Source organism: Heteronotia binoei, chromosome 21 (genome assembly GCF_032191835.1).
Source record: "Heteronotia binoei isolate CCM8104 ecotype False Entrance Well chromosome 21, APGP_CSIRO_Hbin_v1, whole genome shotgun sequence".
NCBI lineage: Eukaryota > Metazoa > Chordata > Lepidosauria > Squamata > Gekkonidae > Heteronotia > Heteronotia binoei.
Genome location: NC_083243.1, coordinates 12,659,272 through 12,680,065, shown reverse-complemented (window position 1 = coordinate 12,680,065; position 20,794 = coordinate 12,659,272). Strand labels below are relative to the sequence as shown.

The 20,794-nt window shown below is 51.1% G+C and overlaps 1 protein-coding gene across 1 annotated transcript in view; it reads left to right on the top strand.

Annotated features, from left to right (window-relative positions):
* EXOC5 (exocyst complex component 5) overlaps positions 1-18,686 on the top strand; it is a 72,750-nt gene extending 54,064 nt beyond the window's left edge. Inside the window, exons 13-18 of the mRNA XM_060262171.1 lie at positions 1,295-1,403; positions 5,852-5,972; positions 8,330-8,416; positions 11,542-11,650; positions 15,330-15,545; positions 18,422-18,686. Coding sequence (XP_060118154.1) covers positions 1,295-1,403; positions 5,852-5,972; positions 8,330-8,416; positions 11,542-11,650; positions 15,330-15,545; positions 18,422-18,610 — 831 coding nt within the window. The 3' untranslated portion in view covers positions 18,611-18,686. The remainder of the gene's footprint in view (positions 1-1,294; positions 1,404-5,851; positions 5,973-8,329; positions 8,417-11,541; positions 11,651-15,329; positions 15,546-18,421) is intronic.
* Positions 18,687-20,794: the final 2,108 nt, after the last annotated feature.

The window sequence follows — 20,794 nt, the reverse complement described above, 5'->3', positions numbered from 1 at the left end:
CCACCCACCTCTCAGGGTGTCTGTTGTGGGGGAGGAAGGGAAAGGAGATTGTAGGCTGCTCTGAGACTGTCCTTGAAAGGGCAGCTGATGTGAGAGTCCTCACAGGGTGCCAATGGCCCATCCAGTCCAACACTGTGTGTGTGGGGGGAAAGGTAAAGGAGGTTGTAGGCCGCTCTGAGACTCTGTCCTTGGAAGGGCAGCTGCTGGGAGAGCTCTCTCAGCCCACTCCTCCACTTGCTCCCCCACTCCTCCACTTGCAGGTGCTGGAATGGCATTGGGTCAGCCATAGCTCTGGCAGAGGTTGTCCTTTAAAGGGCAGCTGCTGTGAAAGCCCTCTCAGCCCCACCCACCTCTGAGACTCTGTCCTTGAAAGGGCAGCTGCTGGGAGAGCCCTTTGAAGCCCCACCCACCTCACAGGGTGCCTGTTGTGGGGGTGGAAGGTAAAGGAGATTGTAGGTCGCTCTGAGACTCTGTCCTTGAAAGGGCAGCTGCTGGGAGAGTCTTCTGCAGCCCCACCCACTTCACAGGGTGCCTGTTGTGGGGGGAGAAGATATAGGAGATTGTAAGCCGCTCTGAGTCTCTGATTCAGAGAGAAGGGCGGGGTATAAATCTGCATTCTTCTTCTTCTTTTTCTTCCATGGCAACACGATCCTCAGCCTAGGAAATACATACACGGTGGAGAGGCTGCGGTTCAGTGGTAGAGCATCTGCTCTGGATGCTCACAATCAGCCGTTCAATCCCCAGCATCTCCAGTTAAAAGGACCGGGTAGCAGGTGACAAGACCTCTGCTTGAACTGGATGGACTAACTGATTCAGTCTGATTCAGTACCAAGCCAGCTTTCATACATTTATACTACCTGGATCCCAAAGCGCTCCTCACTCTTTAAGCAATCCAGCCTGCGCTGGATGCCGACGGCATTTCCCGAAGCTGCTTGAAGCGTAGTTGAAAGAAAGCGCAGTAGCTCCGGCGGTGGAGAGAGGGTGGTATGGATGTTAGATGCGGGAGATGGTTGGGTGAAAGATGGAGGTAGCTGAGCGGGGCTCTGGGATAAGCAGAGTCCACACATCCCCAAGTGTTTCTCGCCAACCGTGAGACACGGAAACTTTGCACCAAATGACGGCTAGCGTTCTCAGAACGCTAACGGAGATCCACCACCAACTCTGCCTGTTCCAGATGGCGCTGGCTTAGTTGCAACGGCACAAGGTTAGTCAGTTTGAAATCGCTTGTGTGCAGTTCTTCATATCTCGGTGCCAGAGAAGCGCTAACATCTGTTCTCCTCTCCCCCCCACCCAGCTCTCTGACCCTTCAGATTTGCCGAAGAACGCCTTCAGGATTTTCTCGTTGCTTGTGGAATTCTTGTGCATTGAGCATATTGATTATGCTTTGGAAACTGGGCTGGCTGGTGAGCTTCATGTTTTGTGTGTGTGTGTGTGTGTGTGTGTGTGAAGTGCTATCAAGTTGCACTTCACTTACATTGACCCTAGAACAGGGGTGGCCAACGGTAGCTCTCCAGATGTTTTTTTTTGCCTACAACTCCCATCAGCCCCAGCCATTGGCCATGCTGGCTGGGGCTGATGGGAGTTGTAGGCAAAAAAAAAACATCTGGAGAGCTACCGTTGGCTACCCCTGCAATAGAAGAATCAAGTCAATTCAAGGGACCAGTTTCGGTTTCAAAAACCTTCATCACCCAAGGCGAGAGAAAAACAGAAGTGGCTTGCCTTTGCCTGCCTCTGCATAGCAATCATGGACTTCCTCCGTGGCTTCCCATCGAAGCACCAACATAAGAACATAAGAGAAGCCATGTTGGATCAGGCCAATGGCCCATCCAGTCCAACACTGTGTCACATAAGAACATAAGAGAAGCCATGTTGGATCAGGCCAATGGCCCATCCAGTCCAACACTCTGTGTCACACATAAGAACATAAGAGAAGCCATGTTGGATCAGGCCAATGGCCCATCTAATCCAACACTGTGTCACATAAGAACATAAGAGAAGCCATGTTGGATCAGGCCAATGGCCCATCCAGTCCAACACTCTGTGTCACACATAAGAGAAGCCATGTTGGATCAGGCCAATGGCCCATCTAGTCCAACACTGTGTCACATAAGAGCATAAGAGAAGCCATGTTGGATCAGGCCAATGGCCCATCCAGTCCAACAATGTGTCACATAAGAGAAGCCATGTTGGATCAGGCCAGTGGCCCATCCAGTCCAACAAACTGCGTCACACATAAGAACATAAGAGAAGCCATGTTGGATCAGGCCAATGGCCCATCCAGTCCAACACTCTTTGTCACACATAAGAACATAAGAGAAGCCATGTTGTGTCAGGCCAATGGCCCATCCAGTCCAACACTCTGTGTCATGTAAGAACATAAGAGAAGCCATGTTGGATCAGGCCAGTGGCCCATCCAGTCCAACACTCTGTCACATAAGAACATAAGAGAAGCCATGTTGGATCAGGCCAATGGCCCATCCAGTCCAACTCTCTGTGTCACACAGTGGTGATGTGAGCCAGTTTGGTGTAGTGGTGAAGTTCGCAGACTCTTACCTGGGAGAACCGGATTTGATTCCCCACTCCTCCACTTGCAGCTGTTGGAATGGCCTTGGGTCAGCCATGGCTTTCGCAAGAGTTGTCCTGGAAAGGGCAGCTTCTGTGAGAGCTCTCTCAGCCCCACCCACCTCACAAGGTAGTTGTTTTAGGGGAGAAAGATGTAGGAGATTGTAAGCCACTCTCTGATTCAGAGAGAAAAGGGCAGGGTACAAATCTGCAGTCTTCTTCATAAAAAAAACCAAACCCAGGTGCCATCAGGAGGTCCACTAGAAGACACTAGAAGCCCTCCTATTGTGCCCCCCCAAGCACCAAGAATACAGAGCATCACGGCCCCATCCAGAGAGTTCCGACAATACGCTGTGGCTAAGAGCCACCGATGGACCTCTGCTCCAGATGTTGATCTAATCCCCTCTTGAAGCTGACTATGCTTCCAGCTGCCACCACCTCCTTCTCCCGGGTCAACCCTTAGTTTCCAAGATCTTGCAAGATTGGGCTGGCCTGGGCCGTCCAGGTCAGGACAGAAACCTCGAGTCGCAGCTGACTTACGGCAACCCTGTGGAGTTTAAAGGCAAGAGAGGCCCAGATGTGGTCTGCTGTTGCTTTGTAACAACCCTGAACTTACGTGTTGGCCTCCCATCCATGTACTAACTAGAGCCTCGCTTCCAAGATCTGACGATGTCAGGCTAGCCTGGGCCATCCAAGCCGGGGTAAAGTACGTTACTGTCAGGGAGCTAGATTTGAGTCCGTTATCATTTCAGTAACTAGCACAAGGGTATGCCTTATTGAGAGCTAGATCTCCATTCATCGGGTGCTTTGACTTGCAAAAATTGTTGGTCTTTCAGTTTATTTCAGTTTATATCCTGCCCTTCCCACCGAAGCGGCTCAGGGCGGGATATAAACTGGTGCTTTCAGGTGCTGCTGATCTTAAATCTCGCTCTTCGGCTGCAGACCGACACAGACACCCTCCTGCTATTGTTTCTGACATTCTTAACCGGGTTGTGAAAAGCCCTGTTAAGTCACATCGGACTTATGGAGACACCCCATAGGATTTTCAAGGCAAAAGATGAACAGAGGTGGTTTGCCCTTGCCTTCCCCTGTTGCCTTGGTGGTCTCCCATCCAGGGCTTCTTTTTGTAGCAGGAGCTCCTTTGGATATTAGGCCACGCCCCCTGATGCAGCCAATCCTCCTGGAGCTTCCAGTAGGCCCTGTACGAAGAGCCCTGTAAGGAATTCTAGCAGGACCTCCTTTGCATATTAGGCCACACACCCCTGATGCAGCCAATCCTCCTGGAGATTCCAGTAGGCCCTGTACTTAGAGCCCTGTAAGGAATTCTAGCAGGACCTCCTTTGCATATTAGGCCACACACCCCTGATGTAGCCAGTCCTCCTGAAGCTTCCAGTAGGCCCTATATGAAGAGCCCTGTAAGGAATTCTAGCAGGACCTCCTTTGCATATTAGGCCACACCCCCTGATGCAGCCAATCCTCCTGGAGCTTCCAGTAGGCCCTGTACGAACAGCCCTGTAAGGAATTCTAGCAGGACCTCCTTTGCATATTAGGCCACACCCCCTGATGCAGCCAATCCTCCTGGAGCTTCCAGTAGGCCCTGTACTGAGAGCCCTGTAAGGAATTCTAGCAGGACCTCCTTTGCATATTAGGCCACACACCCCTGATGTAGCCAATCTTCCTGGAGCTTCCAGTAGGCCCTGTACTGAGAGCCCTGTCAGGAATTCTAGCAGGACCTCCTTTGCATATTAGGCCACACACCCCTGATGCAGCCAATCTTCCTGGAGCTTCCAGTAGGCCCTATACGAAGAGCCCTGTCAGGAATTCTAGCAGGACCTCCTTTGCATATTAGGCCACACACCCCTGATGCAGCCAATCTTCCTGGAGCTTACAGGACTCTTCTTACAGGGCCTACTGTAAGCTGCAGGAGGATTGGCTGCATCAGGGGGTGTGGCCTAATATGCAAAGGAGTTCCTGCTACAAAAAAAGTCCTGAGCCACACACACCTGATGTAGTCAATCCCTGAAGAACTTACAGGGCTCTTCGTACAGGGCCTACTGGAAGCTCCAGGAGGATTGGCTGCATCAGAGGGTGTGGCCTAATATGCAAAGGAGCTCTGCTAGAATTCCACCCCTGGGCCACACACTCCTGATGTAGCCAATTCTCCTGGAGCTTACAGGGCTCTTAGTTCAGGGCCTACTGTAAGCTCCAGGAGGATTGGCTGCATCAGGGTGGTGTGGCCTAACATGCAAAGCAGTTCCTGCTACAAAAAAAGTCCTGCTTGTAAGCACTTTTTATTCAGGAAGTCTTCCGGTGGGCAGGATTAAGTTGCTTTAAAAATTTCTGTTACACATGTTTAGAGTGAAAGGGAGGGGGTGCGGCAACAGACACCCTGTGAGGTGGGTGGGGCTGAGAGGGCTCTCACAGCAGCTGCCCTTTCAAGGACAGAGTCTCAGAGCGGTCTACAATCTCCGTTCCCTTCCTCCCGCACAATAGACACCCTGTGAGCTTGGTGCAGCTAAGAGGACTCTCACAGCAGCTGCCTTTTCAAGGACAGAGTCTCAGAGCAGCCTACAATCTCCTTTCCCTTCATCCCGCACAATAGACACCCTGTGAGGTGGGTGGGGCTGAGAGGTCTCTCCCAGCAGCTGCCCTTTCAAGGACAGAGTCTCAGAGGGGCTTACAATCTCCTTTATCTTCCTCCCCCACAACAGATATCCTGTGAGGTGGGTGGGGCTGAGAGAACTCTGACAGAAGCTGCCCTTTCAAGGACAACCTCTGCCAGAGCGATGGCTGACCCCAGGCCATGCTAGCAGGTGCAAGTGGAGGAGTGGGGAATCAAACCCGGTTCTCCGAGATAAGAGTCCTCATACTTATCCACTACACCAAACTGAGCCAGTACAGCCGAGGTGAAGGACCTCCGCCTGAGAACTGAGACAGCGGCTGCCAGTCTGGATGGACCATGGGTCTGACAGAATACACGGCAGCTTCATGAGTTCAGTGTAAGTTGCGTCGATTGAGTGTTGGCTACAGAATTATTTCTTTGAACAAAGAACGCATCGTAACTTTTGCTGCCGGTCGATTCCACAACTCTTCTCAGTAACTCGGAGGTGCAACTGGGTAGTGGAAACAGCTCGGAAAACTGGGCAAATCATAATTCTACCTTAAAAGTAGTGCCTTTTGGTGCCCATAGAGTGCTGTTGGGTACAGGATTCATGATGGCTTTTTGGGTGGCTTGTGTTCTTGGCTCCATCCAAATATTTGTCCCGTGTCGTTGTTCACCTGCCTCCAGGTATTCCTTCGCCGGATTCCAGGAACGCAAACCTTTATTTCCTGGACGTCGTCAACCAAGCCAATACCATTTTTCATCTCTTTGACAAGCAGTTCAACGATCATCTGATGCCGTTAGTCAGGTAGGTTGTTCTGCAGGCCTTTGAGCCTAGGGATCCGCCCAGAGTTTGCTTTCTGACGTGGATCAGTGCATATGACTGTATTGGCCCTGAGTGGCGGTGTGTAAAAGGAAGAGAGCAAGGAACCAACAGGTCTAGCGTGGTCACATTAGGAAACCTCTCTCAAGTTCGCTAAGTAAAAAGTCTTAACTGCCTGGTGTTCGTCTGTCTTTGCATGCACGCAGGTGTTTAGATCTCCTTCATTAATTTCGGAAAGCCCAAATTGCAGGATCAAGGGAATGCATCTGCTTGGCAAGCAGAAGGTCCCAGGTTCAATCCCCGGCATCTCCCAACTAAAAAGGGTTCGGGTAAATAGGTGTGGAAAACCTCCGCTTGAGACCCTGGAGAGCCGCTGCCAGTCTGAGTAGACAAGACTGACTTTGATGGACCCAGGGTCTGATTCAGTAGAAGGCAGCTTCATATGTTCATATATGTTGGGGAGCGACGGTGGCTCAGTGGTAGAGCATCTGTTTGGTAAGCAGAAGGTCCCAGGTTCAATCCCCGGCATCTCCAACTAAAAAGGGTTCAGGCAAATAGGTGTGGAAAACCTCAGCTTGAGACCCTGGAGAGCCGCTGCCAGTCTGAGTAGACAATACTGACTTTGATGGACCCAGGGTCTGATTCAGTATAAGGCAGCTTCAGATGTTCATATACTGTAGGCATAGTTTATTTTGATTTCAGTAAGGCTTTTGATAAAGTTCCTCATACTATCCCTGTTGACGAGTCGGTAAAATGTGGTTTGGATCCTGTTACCATTAGATGGATCTGTAACTGGTTGACAGATTGCACCCAGAGAGTTCTTGTGAATGGTTCCTCATCCTCTTGGAGAGGAGTGACAAGTGGAGTGCCTCAAGGATCTGTCCTGGGAACCTGTTTTGTTCAACATCTTTATCGATGATTTTGGATGAAGGAACAGAGGGAATGCTTATTAAATTTGCTGATGATACTAACTTGGGAGGGGTTGCAAACACAATAGAAGACAGAAACAGGATACAGGATGACCTTGACAGGCTGGAAAAATGGGCAGAAATCAATAAAGAATTTAAAAAGGGATAAATGTAAATTTCTGCATTTAGGCAGGAAAAATCCAATGCATAGCTATAGGATGGGGGAGAGTACTACTCTTAGCAGTAGTACTTGCGAAAAGGATCTAGGGGTCTTAGTGGGCCATACGCTGAACAGGAGTCAACAGTGTGATGCGGTGGCTAAAAAGGCAAATGCAAGTCTAGTGTCCAGATCACGTGAAGTGATGGTATCGCTTTACTCTGCTCTGATAAGACCTCACCTGGGGTATTCTGTTCAGTTTTGGGCACCACATTATAAGAAGGATATAGACAAGCTGGAACAGGTCCAGAGGAGGGCAACAAAGACGGTGAGGGGTCTGGAGACCAAGTCCTATGGGGAAAGGTTGAAGGAACTGGGGGTGTTTAGCCTGGAGAGGAGGCGGCTGAGAGGTGATACGATCACCATCTTCAAGTACTTGAAGGGCTGTCCTATAGAGGATGGTGTGGAATTGTTTTCTGTGGCTCCAGAAGATAGGACCAGAACCGACGGGTTGAAATTAAATCAGAAGAGTTTCCGGCTCCATGTTAGGAAGAACTTTCTGACCGTTAGAGCAATTCCTCAGTGGAACAGGCTTCCTCGGGAGGTGGTGGGCTCTCTTCCCTTGGAGGTTTTTAAGCAGAGGCTAGAGGGCCACCTGACAGCAATGAAGATGCTGTGAATTTAGGGGGAGGTATTTGTGAGTTTAGAGCGGTTCCTCAGTGGAACAGGCTTCCTCCTCAGGAGCTGGTGGGCTCTCCTTCCTTGGAGGTTTTTAAACAGAGGCTAGATGGCCATCTGACAGCGATGAAGATCCTGTGAATTTAGGGGGGAGGTGTTTGTGAGTTTCCTGCATTGTGCAGGGGGTTGGACTAGGTGACCTTGGAGGTCCCTTCCAACTCTGTGATTCTATGATTCTGTTGTGGCGATTGCACAGATTTCCAAGCAAATTGGGGGTGGGGAGGGTGGGAACACCCACTGGGCTCGGAAGGTCTTGGGACTGTCGGAGAAGGGCCTGGAGGTATACATCGTAACCTGCTTTCTACCAGAAACTCCACACACGCTTCTGAACTGATGCACTTGCAAATATATCTCATTGTTGCCGGCTAGCAACATCGGGCTAACCCAAGGCCATCCCAGCAGCTGGGAGTGGAGGAGAGAAGGCTCTTTGGGAGGAGAAGTGGTTAGGGTTAGTCCTCCTGGATTCTGCTGCTTGGCACGCAGCGTAAGTACCAAGTGCACGCACAACTCATCCCTTGCCTTCCTTTGGTGTTTTCCAGCTCTTCTCCTAAGCTCTCGGAATGTCTTCAGAAGAAGAAGGACATCACGGAACAGATGGAGGTGAAGCTGGACATGGGCATCGATAGGTGAGTGAAAATGCAGAGCTTTGGCTCATCACTTGATTTCTTTGTTGTGTTTGTTTAACATATGAACATATATATATGAAGCTGCCTTATACTGAATCAGACCCTTGGTCCATCAAAGTCAATCTTGTCTACTCAGACTGGCAGCGGCTCTCCAGGGTCTCAAGCTGAGGTTTTTCACACCTATTTGCCTGGACCCTTTTTTGGAGATGCCTGGGATTGAACCTGGAACCTTCTGCTTACCAAGCAGATGCTCTACCACTGAGCCACCGTCCCTCCCCATTTATGTATTCGTTCAGTGCATCGGGTTGTATCCAGAGTAGATCAGAGCTTGTAGAATGCCAATTTGGTGTAGCAGTTAAGAGCGCAGACTCTGATCTGGGAGAACCGGGTTCAATTCTCCCACTCCTCCACTCACAGCTGCTGGGATGGCCTTGGGTCAGCCGTAGCTCTGGCAGAGCTGTCCTTGAAAGGGCAGTTTCTGGGAGAGCTCTCTCAGCCCCACCTTCCTCACAGGGTGTCTGTTGTGAGGGAAGAAGGTAAAGGAGATTGTGAGCCACTCTGAGATTCAGAGTGAAGGGCAGGATATAAATCCAATTTCTTTTCCTCCTCCTCCTTCCCCACTCCTTCACTCACAGCTGCCGGAATGGCCTTGGATCAGCCATAGCTCTGGCAGATGTTGTCCTTGAAAGGGCAGCTGCTGTGAGAGCCCTCTCAGCTCCACCCACCTCACAGGGTGTCTGTTGTGGGGAAGAAGATGATGATGATATTGGATTTATATCCTGTCCTCCACTCTGAAGAGTCTCAGAGCGGCTCACAATCTCCTTTACCTTCCTCCCCCACAACAGACACCCTGTGAGGTGGGTGGGGCTGAGAGGGCTCCCACAGCAGCTGCCCTTTCAAGGACAACCTCTGCCAGAGCTATGGCTGACCCAAGGCCATTCCAAGCAGGTGCAAGTGGAGGAGTGGGGAATCAAACCCGGTTCTCCCAGATAAGAGTCTGCAGACTTCACCACGACACCAGTAGAAGAAGTAGAAGTAGAAGACTGCAGATTTATACCCCGCCCTTCTCTCTGAATCAGAGACTCAGAGCGGCTTATGATCTCCCGTATCTTCTCCCCTCACAACAGACACCCTGTGAGGTGGGCGAGGCTGAGAGAGCTCTCCCAGCAGCTGCCCTTTCAAGGACAACTCCTACGAGAGCTATGGCTGACCCGAGACCATTCCAGCAGGTGCAAGTGGAGGAGTGGGGAATCAAACCCGGTTCTTCCAGATAAGGCATCTGGATCGGGGTGGCTCGGCGGTGCTGATGTTGTTAGACCTGTCGGCTGCGTTCAACACGGTCGACCATCGGCTACTGACGTGCCGCCTCGCCGACGCGGGGATTCAGGGGTTGGCCTTACAGTGGCTTTCCTCTTTCCTGGAAGGTCGGGGACAAAGGGTCGCAATTGGGGGGGAGCTATCCCGGAGGCGCTCACTCGATTGTGGCGTGCCCCAAGGGGCGGTTCTCTCCCCGATGTTATTTAACATCTACATGCGGCCTCTTGCCCAGATTGCCCGAAGGTATGGGTTGGGGTGTCACCAGTATGCTGATGACACCCAGCTCTATCTACTGATGGATGGCCAGCCTGTCTGTGCCCCGGAAAATCTTGACCAGGCACTACGGGCCGTGGCTGAGTGGCTCAGACTGAGCGGGCTGAAGTTAAATCCTACGAAGACAGAGGTCCTTTGCTTGGGTCGCCGCGGCCCGGGGAGGGGGATCCCCCTGCCGGCTTTTGACGGTGCGCCGCTGATGGCGGCGGACAGGGTCAGGAGCTTGGGGGTGCTATTGGAGCCTTCCTTAAAGATGGAGGCTCAGATAGCAGCCGCTGCCAAGTCCGCATTTTTCCATCTTAGGCAGGCAAGGCAGCTGGCCCCCTTTCTGGAGCGCGACGACCTAGCAACAGTGATCCATGCTACGGTCACCTCAAGGTTGGACTACTGCAATGCCCTCTACATGGGGCTGCCCTTGTCTCGGACTCGGAAACTGCAGCTGGTGCAGAATGCCGCAGCCCGGCTGTTATTGGGTCTCCCAAAGTGGGGACACATCCAGCCGGGTCTCCGGACTCTGCACTGGCTTCCAGTGATATACCGAGTCCGGTACAAGGTGCTGGTTATTACCTTTAAAGCCCTATATGGCCTGGGACCTGCCTACCTGAAGGCAGGTCCCCACATGTTCCCCAGAGAGCACTGAGGTCAGGAACACAAAATCTCCTCACTATCCTCGGGCCAAAAGAAGCCCGTCTGAAAGCCACCAGGGAAAGGGCTTTCTCCGTTATGGCCCCCGTATGGTGGAATCAGCTGCCGGAAGAGGTGAGGGCCCTGCGGGACTTGGCGCAGTTCCGCAGGGCCTGTAAGACGACCCTCTTCCGGCTAGCCTATACCTAGCCTATATTTAGCTAGGATGACAACCTGATGTAACTGGCCAGCCATCTGTTTACAGGAAACTGAATTACTCTGTTTTTAATGTTTTAACTGTTTAAATATTTAACTGTTTTATACTTGAAATTGTTTAAATTTTATGTTTGATTGACTGTTGGAAGCCGCCCTGAGCCATTCGTGGGAAGGGCGGGATATAAATCCCAAATAAATAAAAAAAATAAAAATAAAAAGAGTCCGCGCACTTAACCACTACACCGAACAGGGTGGAGGGGGGCGTGCAATCAACGCAGTGCTAAAATAAGACATCCAGCTGGCAAGCAAAAATACGTTTTATGTGCTTTCATTCTGGTAGAAAATTAAGGAACACATGAAATGGGAAGGGGGAAGAAAGACCCAGATCTCCTTTGGGGGGGGGGGGTGGAGTCGACATAAATACGCGGTGGATAATGTGAGCAGGTTGAAGAGCTCTCCCTCCGCACACGGATATGAGCTTGCAGCCCAATTCCTAAGTGTAGAAATAATCCCTGTGCTTTGCTCCGTTCATCCTGTCAGTTCTGGGAGGCCCGGGGAGGAGGTTCTGTGCCCCCGCTTCCCCAGAAGGCAGCGCTGCCTTTGATGCGAGATCATGTCGGACCGGCATCTGGTTGGGCGCTTTAAATCGCTTCCTCTTTAAAACAGCCACCTGGTATTTTTTTTCCACTTTGAAGGACGCTGAACTGCATGATCGGACAGATGAAGCACATCTTGGCCGCCGAACAAAAGAAGACCGATTTCAAACCCGAAGACGAGAACAATGTTCTGATTCAATACACTAATGTGAGTAACTATATATAGATTTGTCGGTGCTGACTGGGGCGGAAGGTGATTGGGGTGCCGCTGGGGTTCTTCCTGGCGGACGGCTGACTCGACTCGGTGTAGTGGTTAAGTGTGCGGACTCTTACCTGGGAGAACCGGGTTTGATTCCCCACTCCTCCACTTGCACCTGCTGGCATGGCCTTGGGTCAGCCATAGCTGTGGCAGAGGTTGTCCTTGAAAGGGCAGCTGCTGTGAGAGCCCTCTCAGCCCCACCCACCTCACAGGGCACCACTGGCCTGATCCAACATGGCTTCTCTCATGTTCTTCTGTGACACAGAGTGTTGGACTGGATGGGCCATTGGCCTGATCTAACATGACTTCTCTTATGTTCTTATGTTCTTATGTGTGATACAGAGCGTTGGACTGGATGGGCCATTGGCCTGATCCAACATGGCTTCTCTTATGTGACACAGAGCGTTGGACTGGATGGGCCATTGGCCTGATCCAACATGGCTTCTCTTATGTTCTTATGTGTGACACAGAGTGTTGGACTGGAGGGGTCACTGGCCTGATCCAACATGGCTTCTCTTATGTTCTTATGTGTGATACAGAGCGTTGGACTGGATGGGCCATTGGCCTGATCCAACATGGCTTCTCTTATGTGACACAGAGCGTTGGACTGGATGGGCCATTGGCCTGATCCAACATGGCTTCTCTTATGTTCTTATGTGTGACACAGAGTGTTGGACTGGAGGGGTCACTGGCCAGATCCAACATGGCTTCTCTTATGTTCTTATGTGTGACACAGAGTGTTGGACTGGATGGGCCATTGGCCTGATCCAACATGGCTTCTCTTATGTGACACAGAGCGTTGGTCTGGATGGGCCATTGGCCTGATCCAACATGGCTTCTCTTATGTTCTTATGTGTGACACAGAGTGTTGGACTGGAGGGGTCACTGGCCTGATCCAACATGGCTTCTCTTATGTTCTTATGTGTGACACAGAGTGTTGGACTGGATGGGCCATTGGCTGATCCAACACAGCTTCTCTTAAGTTCTTATGTGTGACAAAGAGTGTTGGACTGGATGGGCCATTGGCCTGATCCAACATGGCTTCTCTTATGTTCTTATGTGTGACACAGAGTGTTGGACTGGATGGGCCATTGGCCTGATCCAACACGGCTTCTCTTATGCTCTTATGTGTGACAAAGTGTGTTGGACTGGATGGGCCATTGGCCTGCTCCAACATGGCTTCTCTTATGTTCTTATGTGTGACAAAGAGTGTTGGACTGGATGGGCCATTGGCCTGATCCAACATGGCTTCTCTTATGTTCTTATGTGTGACACAGAGTGTTGGACTGGATGGGCCATTGGCCTGATCCAACACGGCTTCTCTTATGTTCTTATGTGTGACACAGAGTGTTGGACTGGATGGGCCACTGGCCTGATCCAACATGGCTTCTCTCATGTTCTTATTTTTGTGCTGCTTTACAAAGACCCTGTTAGTGAACACTCTACATGCATTGTGCAAATCAGGATAGTATTGATGCCAGTGTCCCAGGTGGCTTTGGAGGGCATCCTTAATACTTCGATTATTGTATTTAACGCATAATCTCAATCTACCAGGCCCAACAAAAGAAAGAGGATTCCGGAGAAAGAGGAGAGGCAAGGCAGCGTGTCTTCTAGAGTCAAGCTGTAGCCAAAGTCTGGAACAAACTGACTAAAAATTACATTTGCATCGGTGGGGTTTGCTTTCAGGTGAATTGGGTGTGTTGCATCAGTCTGCTCAGTTTGGAGAGCCAGTTTGGGTTTGGAGAGCCAGTTTGTTGTAGTGGTTAAGTGTGCGGACTCTTATCTGGGAGAACCGGGTTTGATTCCCCACTCCTCCACTTGCACCTGCTGGAATGGCCTTGGTCCAGCCATAGCTCTGGCAGAGGTTGTCCTTGAAAGGGCAGCTGCTGTGAGAGCCCTCTCCAGCCCCACCCACCTCACAGGGTGTCTGTTGTGGGGGAGGAAGGGAAAGGAGATTGTGAGCCGCTCTGAGACTCTTTGGAGTGGAGGGCGGGATATAAATCCAGTATCTTCATCATCATCTTCAGTTTCTTAAATGATATATTGATTTTAAAAAGGCTTTGTTAGGCTCCCGTGTCTTACCAGCATTGCATGAACCCGTGAAGGTGCCTTCTGCTGAATCAGACCATCAAGGTCAGTCTTGTCTACTCAGAGCCATTGGCCTGACCCAACATGGCTTCTCTTATGTGACATAGAGTGTTGGACTGGAGGGGCCATTGGCCTGATCCAACATAATAATAATAATAATAATAATAATAATAATAATAATAATAATAATAATAATAATAATAATAATAATAAATTTTATTTATATCCCGCCCTCCCCACCTCAGCAGGCTCAGGGCGTCTTAAAAACATTTTATAAAAACATACAATAGTAGATAAAAGCCTTAAATTTAACAATATAAAACATTAAACATTAAACTTAATAACATTAAAACCAATCCAATAAGTGCAGTTATTCAGCGGTATAGGTCTTCAACCGCACTGGCGGATCTTTAATTACCGATCTTCTAGCAGTCCAAGTGTGCAAGTTTAAAAAGGGCGGTCTTGCAGGCCCTGCGGAACTGATCAAGGTTCCGCAGGGCCCGCACCTCCTCGGGGAGTCGGTTCCACAGGGTAGGGCTGCGATCGAAAATGCCCGTGCTCTAGTGTTCTGGTATTTAATCTCCTTCGCCCAGGGATGGTCATTAGATTTTTCCCGACTGACCTCAGTGCTCTCTGGGGTTCATACGGGGAAAGACGGTCCCTCATGGCTTCTCTTATGTTCTTATGTGACACAGAGTGTTTGGACTGGATGGGGCCACTGGCCTGATCCAACATGGCTTCTCTTATGTTCTTATGTGACACAGAGTGTTGGACTGGATGGGCCATTGGCCTGATCCAACATGGTTCTCTTATGTTCTTATGTGGTAGCTGTTCAGGGTCTCAGACTAAGGTCCCAGGTTCAGTCCCTGACGTCTCCACGTACTGTGAGGTTGTAAGAGGTGATGGGAAAGACCTCTGCCTGAGACCCTAGAGCCGCTGAGTAGACACATTTGACCAGTTGACCAATAATCTGATTTGGTATAAGGCAGCTCCGTGTGTTCAAGGTGATCATTGAAGGGGCCACGGCTTAGCGGAAGAGCAGCTGTTTTGCATCCGAAAGGTCCCAGATTCAATCCCTGGCATCTCCAGTCGAAAGGACCAGGGCTCCTTCAGTCATAACATTGCCCCTCACCTGGGTGGTCTAGGCTAGCCAGATCTTATCAGCTCAGGAGCGTCAAACTCATTTGTTATGAGGGCTCATCTGACATAAATGGATCCTAGAATCCTAGAGTTGAAAGGGACCTCCAGGGCCATCTAGTCCAACCCTCTGCACAGTGCAGGAAATCCACAAACTCCTCCCCCTAAATTCACAGGATCTTCATTGCGGTCAGTGATGGGAAAGACCTTCGCGTGAGACCCTGGAGAGCCACTGCCAACTCTCCGTAGCCCATACAGACCTTGATGGCCCAAGGCTCCGCCAGTATAAGGCAGCTTCCTTTGTTCCGACACCTCAAGCCTCCGCCGCTTTGTTGTGCTGTGAGTCTTGCAACTTGCGCGAGAGCCCTTCCCCCTTCTGATTCCTCACCCCCCTCTCTTTCAGGCATGCGCCAAAGTTTGCGCCTACGTCAGAAAGCAAGTGGAAAAGATCAGGCACTCCATGGACGGCAAGAACGTAGACACCGTCCTGATGGAGTTCGGCGTCCGTTTCCACCGGCTCATCTACGAGCACCTCCAGCAATATTCCTACAGCTGCATGGGGGGCATGTTGGCTATCTGTGATGTGGCCGAGTACAGGAAGTGTGCCAAAGAGTTCAAGGTAAGGTGGGGGGGGAAGTCCTTGGAACATCCTATTGGGTGGAAGCTTGGCAGGCTTTTAGCGGCTGTGCAGGCAGGAGGCATTCAGTAGGTAGCTTTTTCCTTCCTCGGGCATCATGTTCTCCCTGACCCGGGTGGCCAGATCTTATCGGTTCAGGCAAGAGACAGAGGCAGGTTGCCACTGCCTGTCTCTGGGTAGCAACCCTCGTTGAGGCTCTTGCCTTGAAAGCCCTATGGGGTCTCAGGAGAAGGAGATGGAGGAGGAGGAAGAGGAGGAGAAGAAGAGGAGGAGGAGGAGAGAAGAAGAGGAGGAGAAGAGGAAGAAGAAGAGGAGGAGGAGAAGAGAAGAGGAGGAGGAGGAGGAGAAGAAGGAGGAGAAGAAGAAGAAGAGGAGGAGGAGAAGAAGAAGGAGGAGGAGAAGAAGAAGAGGAGGAGGAGGAGAAGGAGATGAGAGGAGGAGATGAGGAGGAGGAGGAGGGGGAGAAGAGAAGAAGAAGAGGAGGAGAAGGTGATGAGGAGGAGGAGAAGAAGAGAAGGAGAAGAGGAGGAGGAGAAGAAGAGAAGAGGAGGAGGAGGAGAAGAGAAGAGGAGGAGAAGGAGATGAGGAGGAGGAGGAGAAGAGGAAGAGGAGAAGAGAAGAGGAGGAGGAGAAGAAGATGACGACAACGACATTATTATTGGATTTGTATCCCATCCTCCACTCTGAATCTCAGAGCGGCTCACAATCTCCTTTATCTTCCTCCTGCACAACAGACACCCCGTAAGGTAGGTGGGGCTGAGAGAGCTCTCCCAGAAGCTGCCCTTTCAAGGACAACTCCTGCGAGAGCTATATTTAAAAGGGGATCAATGAAATGCCACCCCTCAGGCTTTTGAGTGGGGGGATTATGAGCAAGATTATGAACACTATTGCTTTGGGGGGGGCAGCAGTGGAGGGCTTCTAGTATCCTGGCCCCACTGTGGACCTCCTGATGGCACCTTTTTTTTTTGGCCACTGTGTGACACAGAGTGTTGGACTGGATGGGCCATTGGCCTGATCCAACATGGCTTCTCTTATGTTCTTATGTGTGACACAGAGTGTTGGACTGGATGGGCCACTGGTCCGATCCAACATGGCTCCTCTTCTGTTCTTATGTGACACAGAGTGTTGGACTGGATGGGCCACTGGCCTGATCCAACATGGCTCCTCTTCTGTTCTTATGTGACACAGAGTGTTGGACTGGATGGGCCATTGGCCTGATCCAACATGGCTTCTCTTATGTTCTTATGTGTGACACAGAGTGTTGGACTGGATGGGCCACTGGCCTGATCCAACATGGCTTCTCTTATGTTCTTATATGTGACACAGAGTGTTGGACTGGATGGGCCACTGGCCTGATCCAACATGGCTTCTCTTATGTTCTTAGTGTGACACAGAGTGTTGGACTGGATGGGCCACTGGCCTGATCCAACAGGGCTTCTCTTGTGTTCTTATGTGACACAGAGTGTTGGACTGGATGGGCCACTGGCCTGATCCAACAGGGCTTCTCTTGTGTTTTTATGTGACACAGAGTGTTGCACTGGATGGGCCACTGGCCTGATCCAACATGGCTTCTCTTATGTGACACAGAGTGTTGGACTGGAGGGGCCACTGGCCGGATCCAACATGGCTTCTCTTATGTGACACAGAGTGTTGGACTGGAGGGGCCACTGGCCTGATCCAACATGGCTTCTCTTATGTGACACAGAGTGTTGGACTGGAGGGGCCACTGGCCGGATCCAACATGGCTTCTCTTATGTGACACAGAGTGTTGGACTGGATGGGCCACTGGCCTGATCCAACATGGCTTCTCTTATGTTCTTATGTGACACAGAGTGTTGGACTGGATGGGCCACTGGCCTGATCCAACATGGCTTCTCTTATGTTCTTATGTGACACAGAGTGTTAGACTGGATGGGCCACTGGCCTGATCCAACAGGGCTTCTCTTATGTTCTTAAGTGACACAGAGTGTTGGACTGGAGGGGCCATTGGCCTGATCCAACATGGCTTCTCTTATGTTCTTATGTGACACAGAGTGTTGGACTGGATGGGCCATTGGCCTGATCCAACATGGCTTCTCTTATGTTCTTATGTGACACAGAGTGTTAGACTGGATGGGCCACTGGCCTGATCCAACAGGGCTTCTCTTATGTTCTTAAGTGACACAGAGTGTTGGACTGGAGGGGCCATTGGCCTGATCCAACATGGCTTCTCTTATGTTCTTATGTGACACAGAGTGTTAGACTGGATGGGCCACTGGCCTGATCCAACAGGGCTTCTCTTATGTTCTTAAGTGACACAGAGTGTTGGACTGGAGGGGCCACTGGCCTGATCCAACATGGCTTCTCTTATGTTCTTATGTGACACAGAGTGTTGGACTGAATGGGCCATTGGCCTGATCCAACATGGCTTCTCTTATGTTCTTATGTGACACAGGGTGTTGGACTGGATGGGCGACTGGCCTGATCCAACATGGCTTCTCTTATGTGACACAGAGTGTTGGACTGAATGGGCCACTGGCCTGATCCAACATGGCTTCTCTTATGTTCTTATGTGACACAGAGTGTTGGACTGGATGGGCCACTGGCCTGATCCAACAGGGCTTCTCTTATGTTCTTATGTGACACAGAGTGTTGGACTGAATGGGCCACTGGCCTGATCCAACATGGCTTCTCTTATGTTCTTATGTGACACAGAGTGTTGGACTGGATGGGCCACTGGTCCGATCCAACATGGCTTCTCCGATGTTCCTATGTGAAAGGGCCCTTGGTGTTTGCTCCGCCCCACGTGAGAAGCTCAGCTTCTGCTTTGACACTGATTGTTTGCTCTTCTCTTTTGTCCCCCCTCCCCCCACCCCCAGATTGCCCTGGTCTTGCAGCTTTTCGACACCCTGCATTCCCTTTGCAACCTCCTCGTCGTCGCTCCGGACAACTTGAAGCAAGTCTGCTCCGGCGAGCAGCTGGCCATTCTGGATAAGAACATCCTGCATTCCTTTGTACAGCTCCGCCTGGACTACAGATCCGCTCGCCTCGGCCGCCACTTCAGCTGAGAGCCCGGGGGAGGCTGCGGCGCTGAGCTTTTTGCTGGGACTTAGTTGACGTAGAGAGCAGAGGGCCTGGGGGTGGGTGGGTGGGTCAGACAGACATTTGCAGCCATAATTTAAGCCCGGTCTTTCTGGTGTTCGCTCTTCCTGTGAAATAAACAGCCTCTGGATATGAACGTGCTGCAGAAATGATTCCTTCCGTACGTGTGGGAAGACCCTGCCTTGGCTGAGCACGCCCGTCTTCACTGCTGAATGTAACAAACCCTGATTGGTTGGCACGAAGCTCACCGCGGATGACTTGGATTCCACGGCAGGTTCTCAGTCCATCAAAATTTTAGTTCGATACAAAACCAGCTGTGGAGACTCAGCTGCTCGCATACCCCAGCCTGAAGGCAACATTTGGCAACTTCATTAGTTAGCTCCTGGGATGTCTAATAAGTGCAGGTTCTCATAACTGCGGATTCACATAAGGCAAGAAGAAGAAGATGATATTGGATTTATACCCCGCCCTCCATTCCGAAGAGTCTCAGAGTGACTCACAATCTCCTTTCCCTTCCCCCCCCCACAACAGACAGCCTGTGAGGTGGGTGGGGCTGGAGAGGGCTCTCCCAGCAGCTGCCCTTCCAAGGACAGAGTCTCAGAGCGGCTCACAATCTCCTTTCCCTTCCTCCCCCACAACAGGCACCCTGTGAGGTGGGTGGGGCTGGAGAGGGCTCTCCCAGCAGCTGCCCTTCCAAGGACAGAGTCTCAGAGCGGCCTACAATCTCCTTTCCCTTCCTCCCCCACAACAGGCACCCTGTGAGGTGGGTGGGGCTGAGAGGGCTCTCCCAGCAGCTGCCCTTCCAAGGACAGAGTCTCAGAGCGGCCTACAATCTCCTTTCCTTCCCCCCTCAACAGACACCCTGTGAGGTGGGTGGGGCTGAGAGGGCTCTCACAGCAGCTGCCCTTCCAAGGACAGAGTCTCAGAGTGGCCTACAATCTCCTTTCCTTCCCCCCTCAACAGACACCCTGTGAGGTGGGTGGGGCTGAGAGGGCTCTCACAGCAGCTGCCCTTCCAAGGACAGTCTCAGAGCGGCCTACAATCTCCTTTCCCTTCCTCCCCCACAACAGACACCCTGTGAGGTGGGTGGGGCTGAGAGGGCTCTCACAGCAGCTGCCCTTCCAAGGACAGAGTCTCAGAGCGGCCTACAATCTCCTTTCCTTCCTCCCCCACAACAGACATCCTGTGAGGTGGGTGGGGCTGAAGGGGCTCTCACAGCAGCTGCCCTTTCAAGGACAACCTCTGCCAGAGCTATGGCTGACCCAAGGCCATTCCAGCAGCTGCAAGTGGAGGAGTGAGGAATCCAACCCGGTTCTCCCAGATAAGAGTCCGCACACTTAACCACTACACCAAAAGGCAAAGGAATACACATTTATTCCTAGCCACCCCCAGGGCCCGATACTGCAAGCTAACATTTTGTAGACAGTTCATGGTGGAAACCATACTGACGCAGATAGAGGACTCGGTCCTATGAATCCAAACCTTTTGTTCGCAGTGTGATCTTTCAGGTGTAAATATTAACCCTGCAGTCATCTGTGAGTAATCAGGAATTGTGGTCCAGCAGAGAGACGCTTGCTTTATTCTTATTGCCGATCTCCTGTTCTATGGTGGGTCTCCAGTTGTATTCCAGAGCCAGTTTGGTGTAGCGGTTAAGTGCGCGGACTCTTATCTGGGAGAACCGGGTTTGATTCCCCACTCCTCCACTTGCAGCTGCTGGAATGGTCTTGGGTCAGCCATAGCTCTGGCAGAGGTTGTCCTTGAAAGGGCAACTGCTGTGAGAGCCCTATCCAGCTCCACCACTGAGCCACTGTCCCTCCCCTGCTCTCCAGGGTCTCAAGCTGAGGTTTTTCATGCCTACTTGTCTGGACCCTTTTTAGTTGGAGATGCCGGGGATTGAACCTGGGACCTTCTGCTTCCCAACAGACGCTCTACCACTGAGCCACTATCTTATTCCAAATTCTTCAGAGCAGGCAGGCTCAGATTCTGCACACACCTGGAGATCAGCAGTCTGGGCACAAGTGGGCTCTGGGCGGCTTACAACATTAAAAACATTACAGAAACATTAAACCACATCAAGGTTAGAAAATATAATTACAGCATTAATAAAAACCATGATCTACATCATTGGCAAATCATCAAGAGAGCCAGTT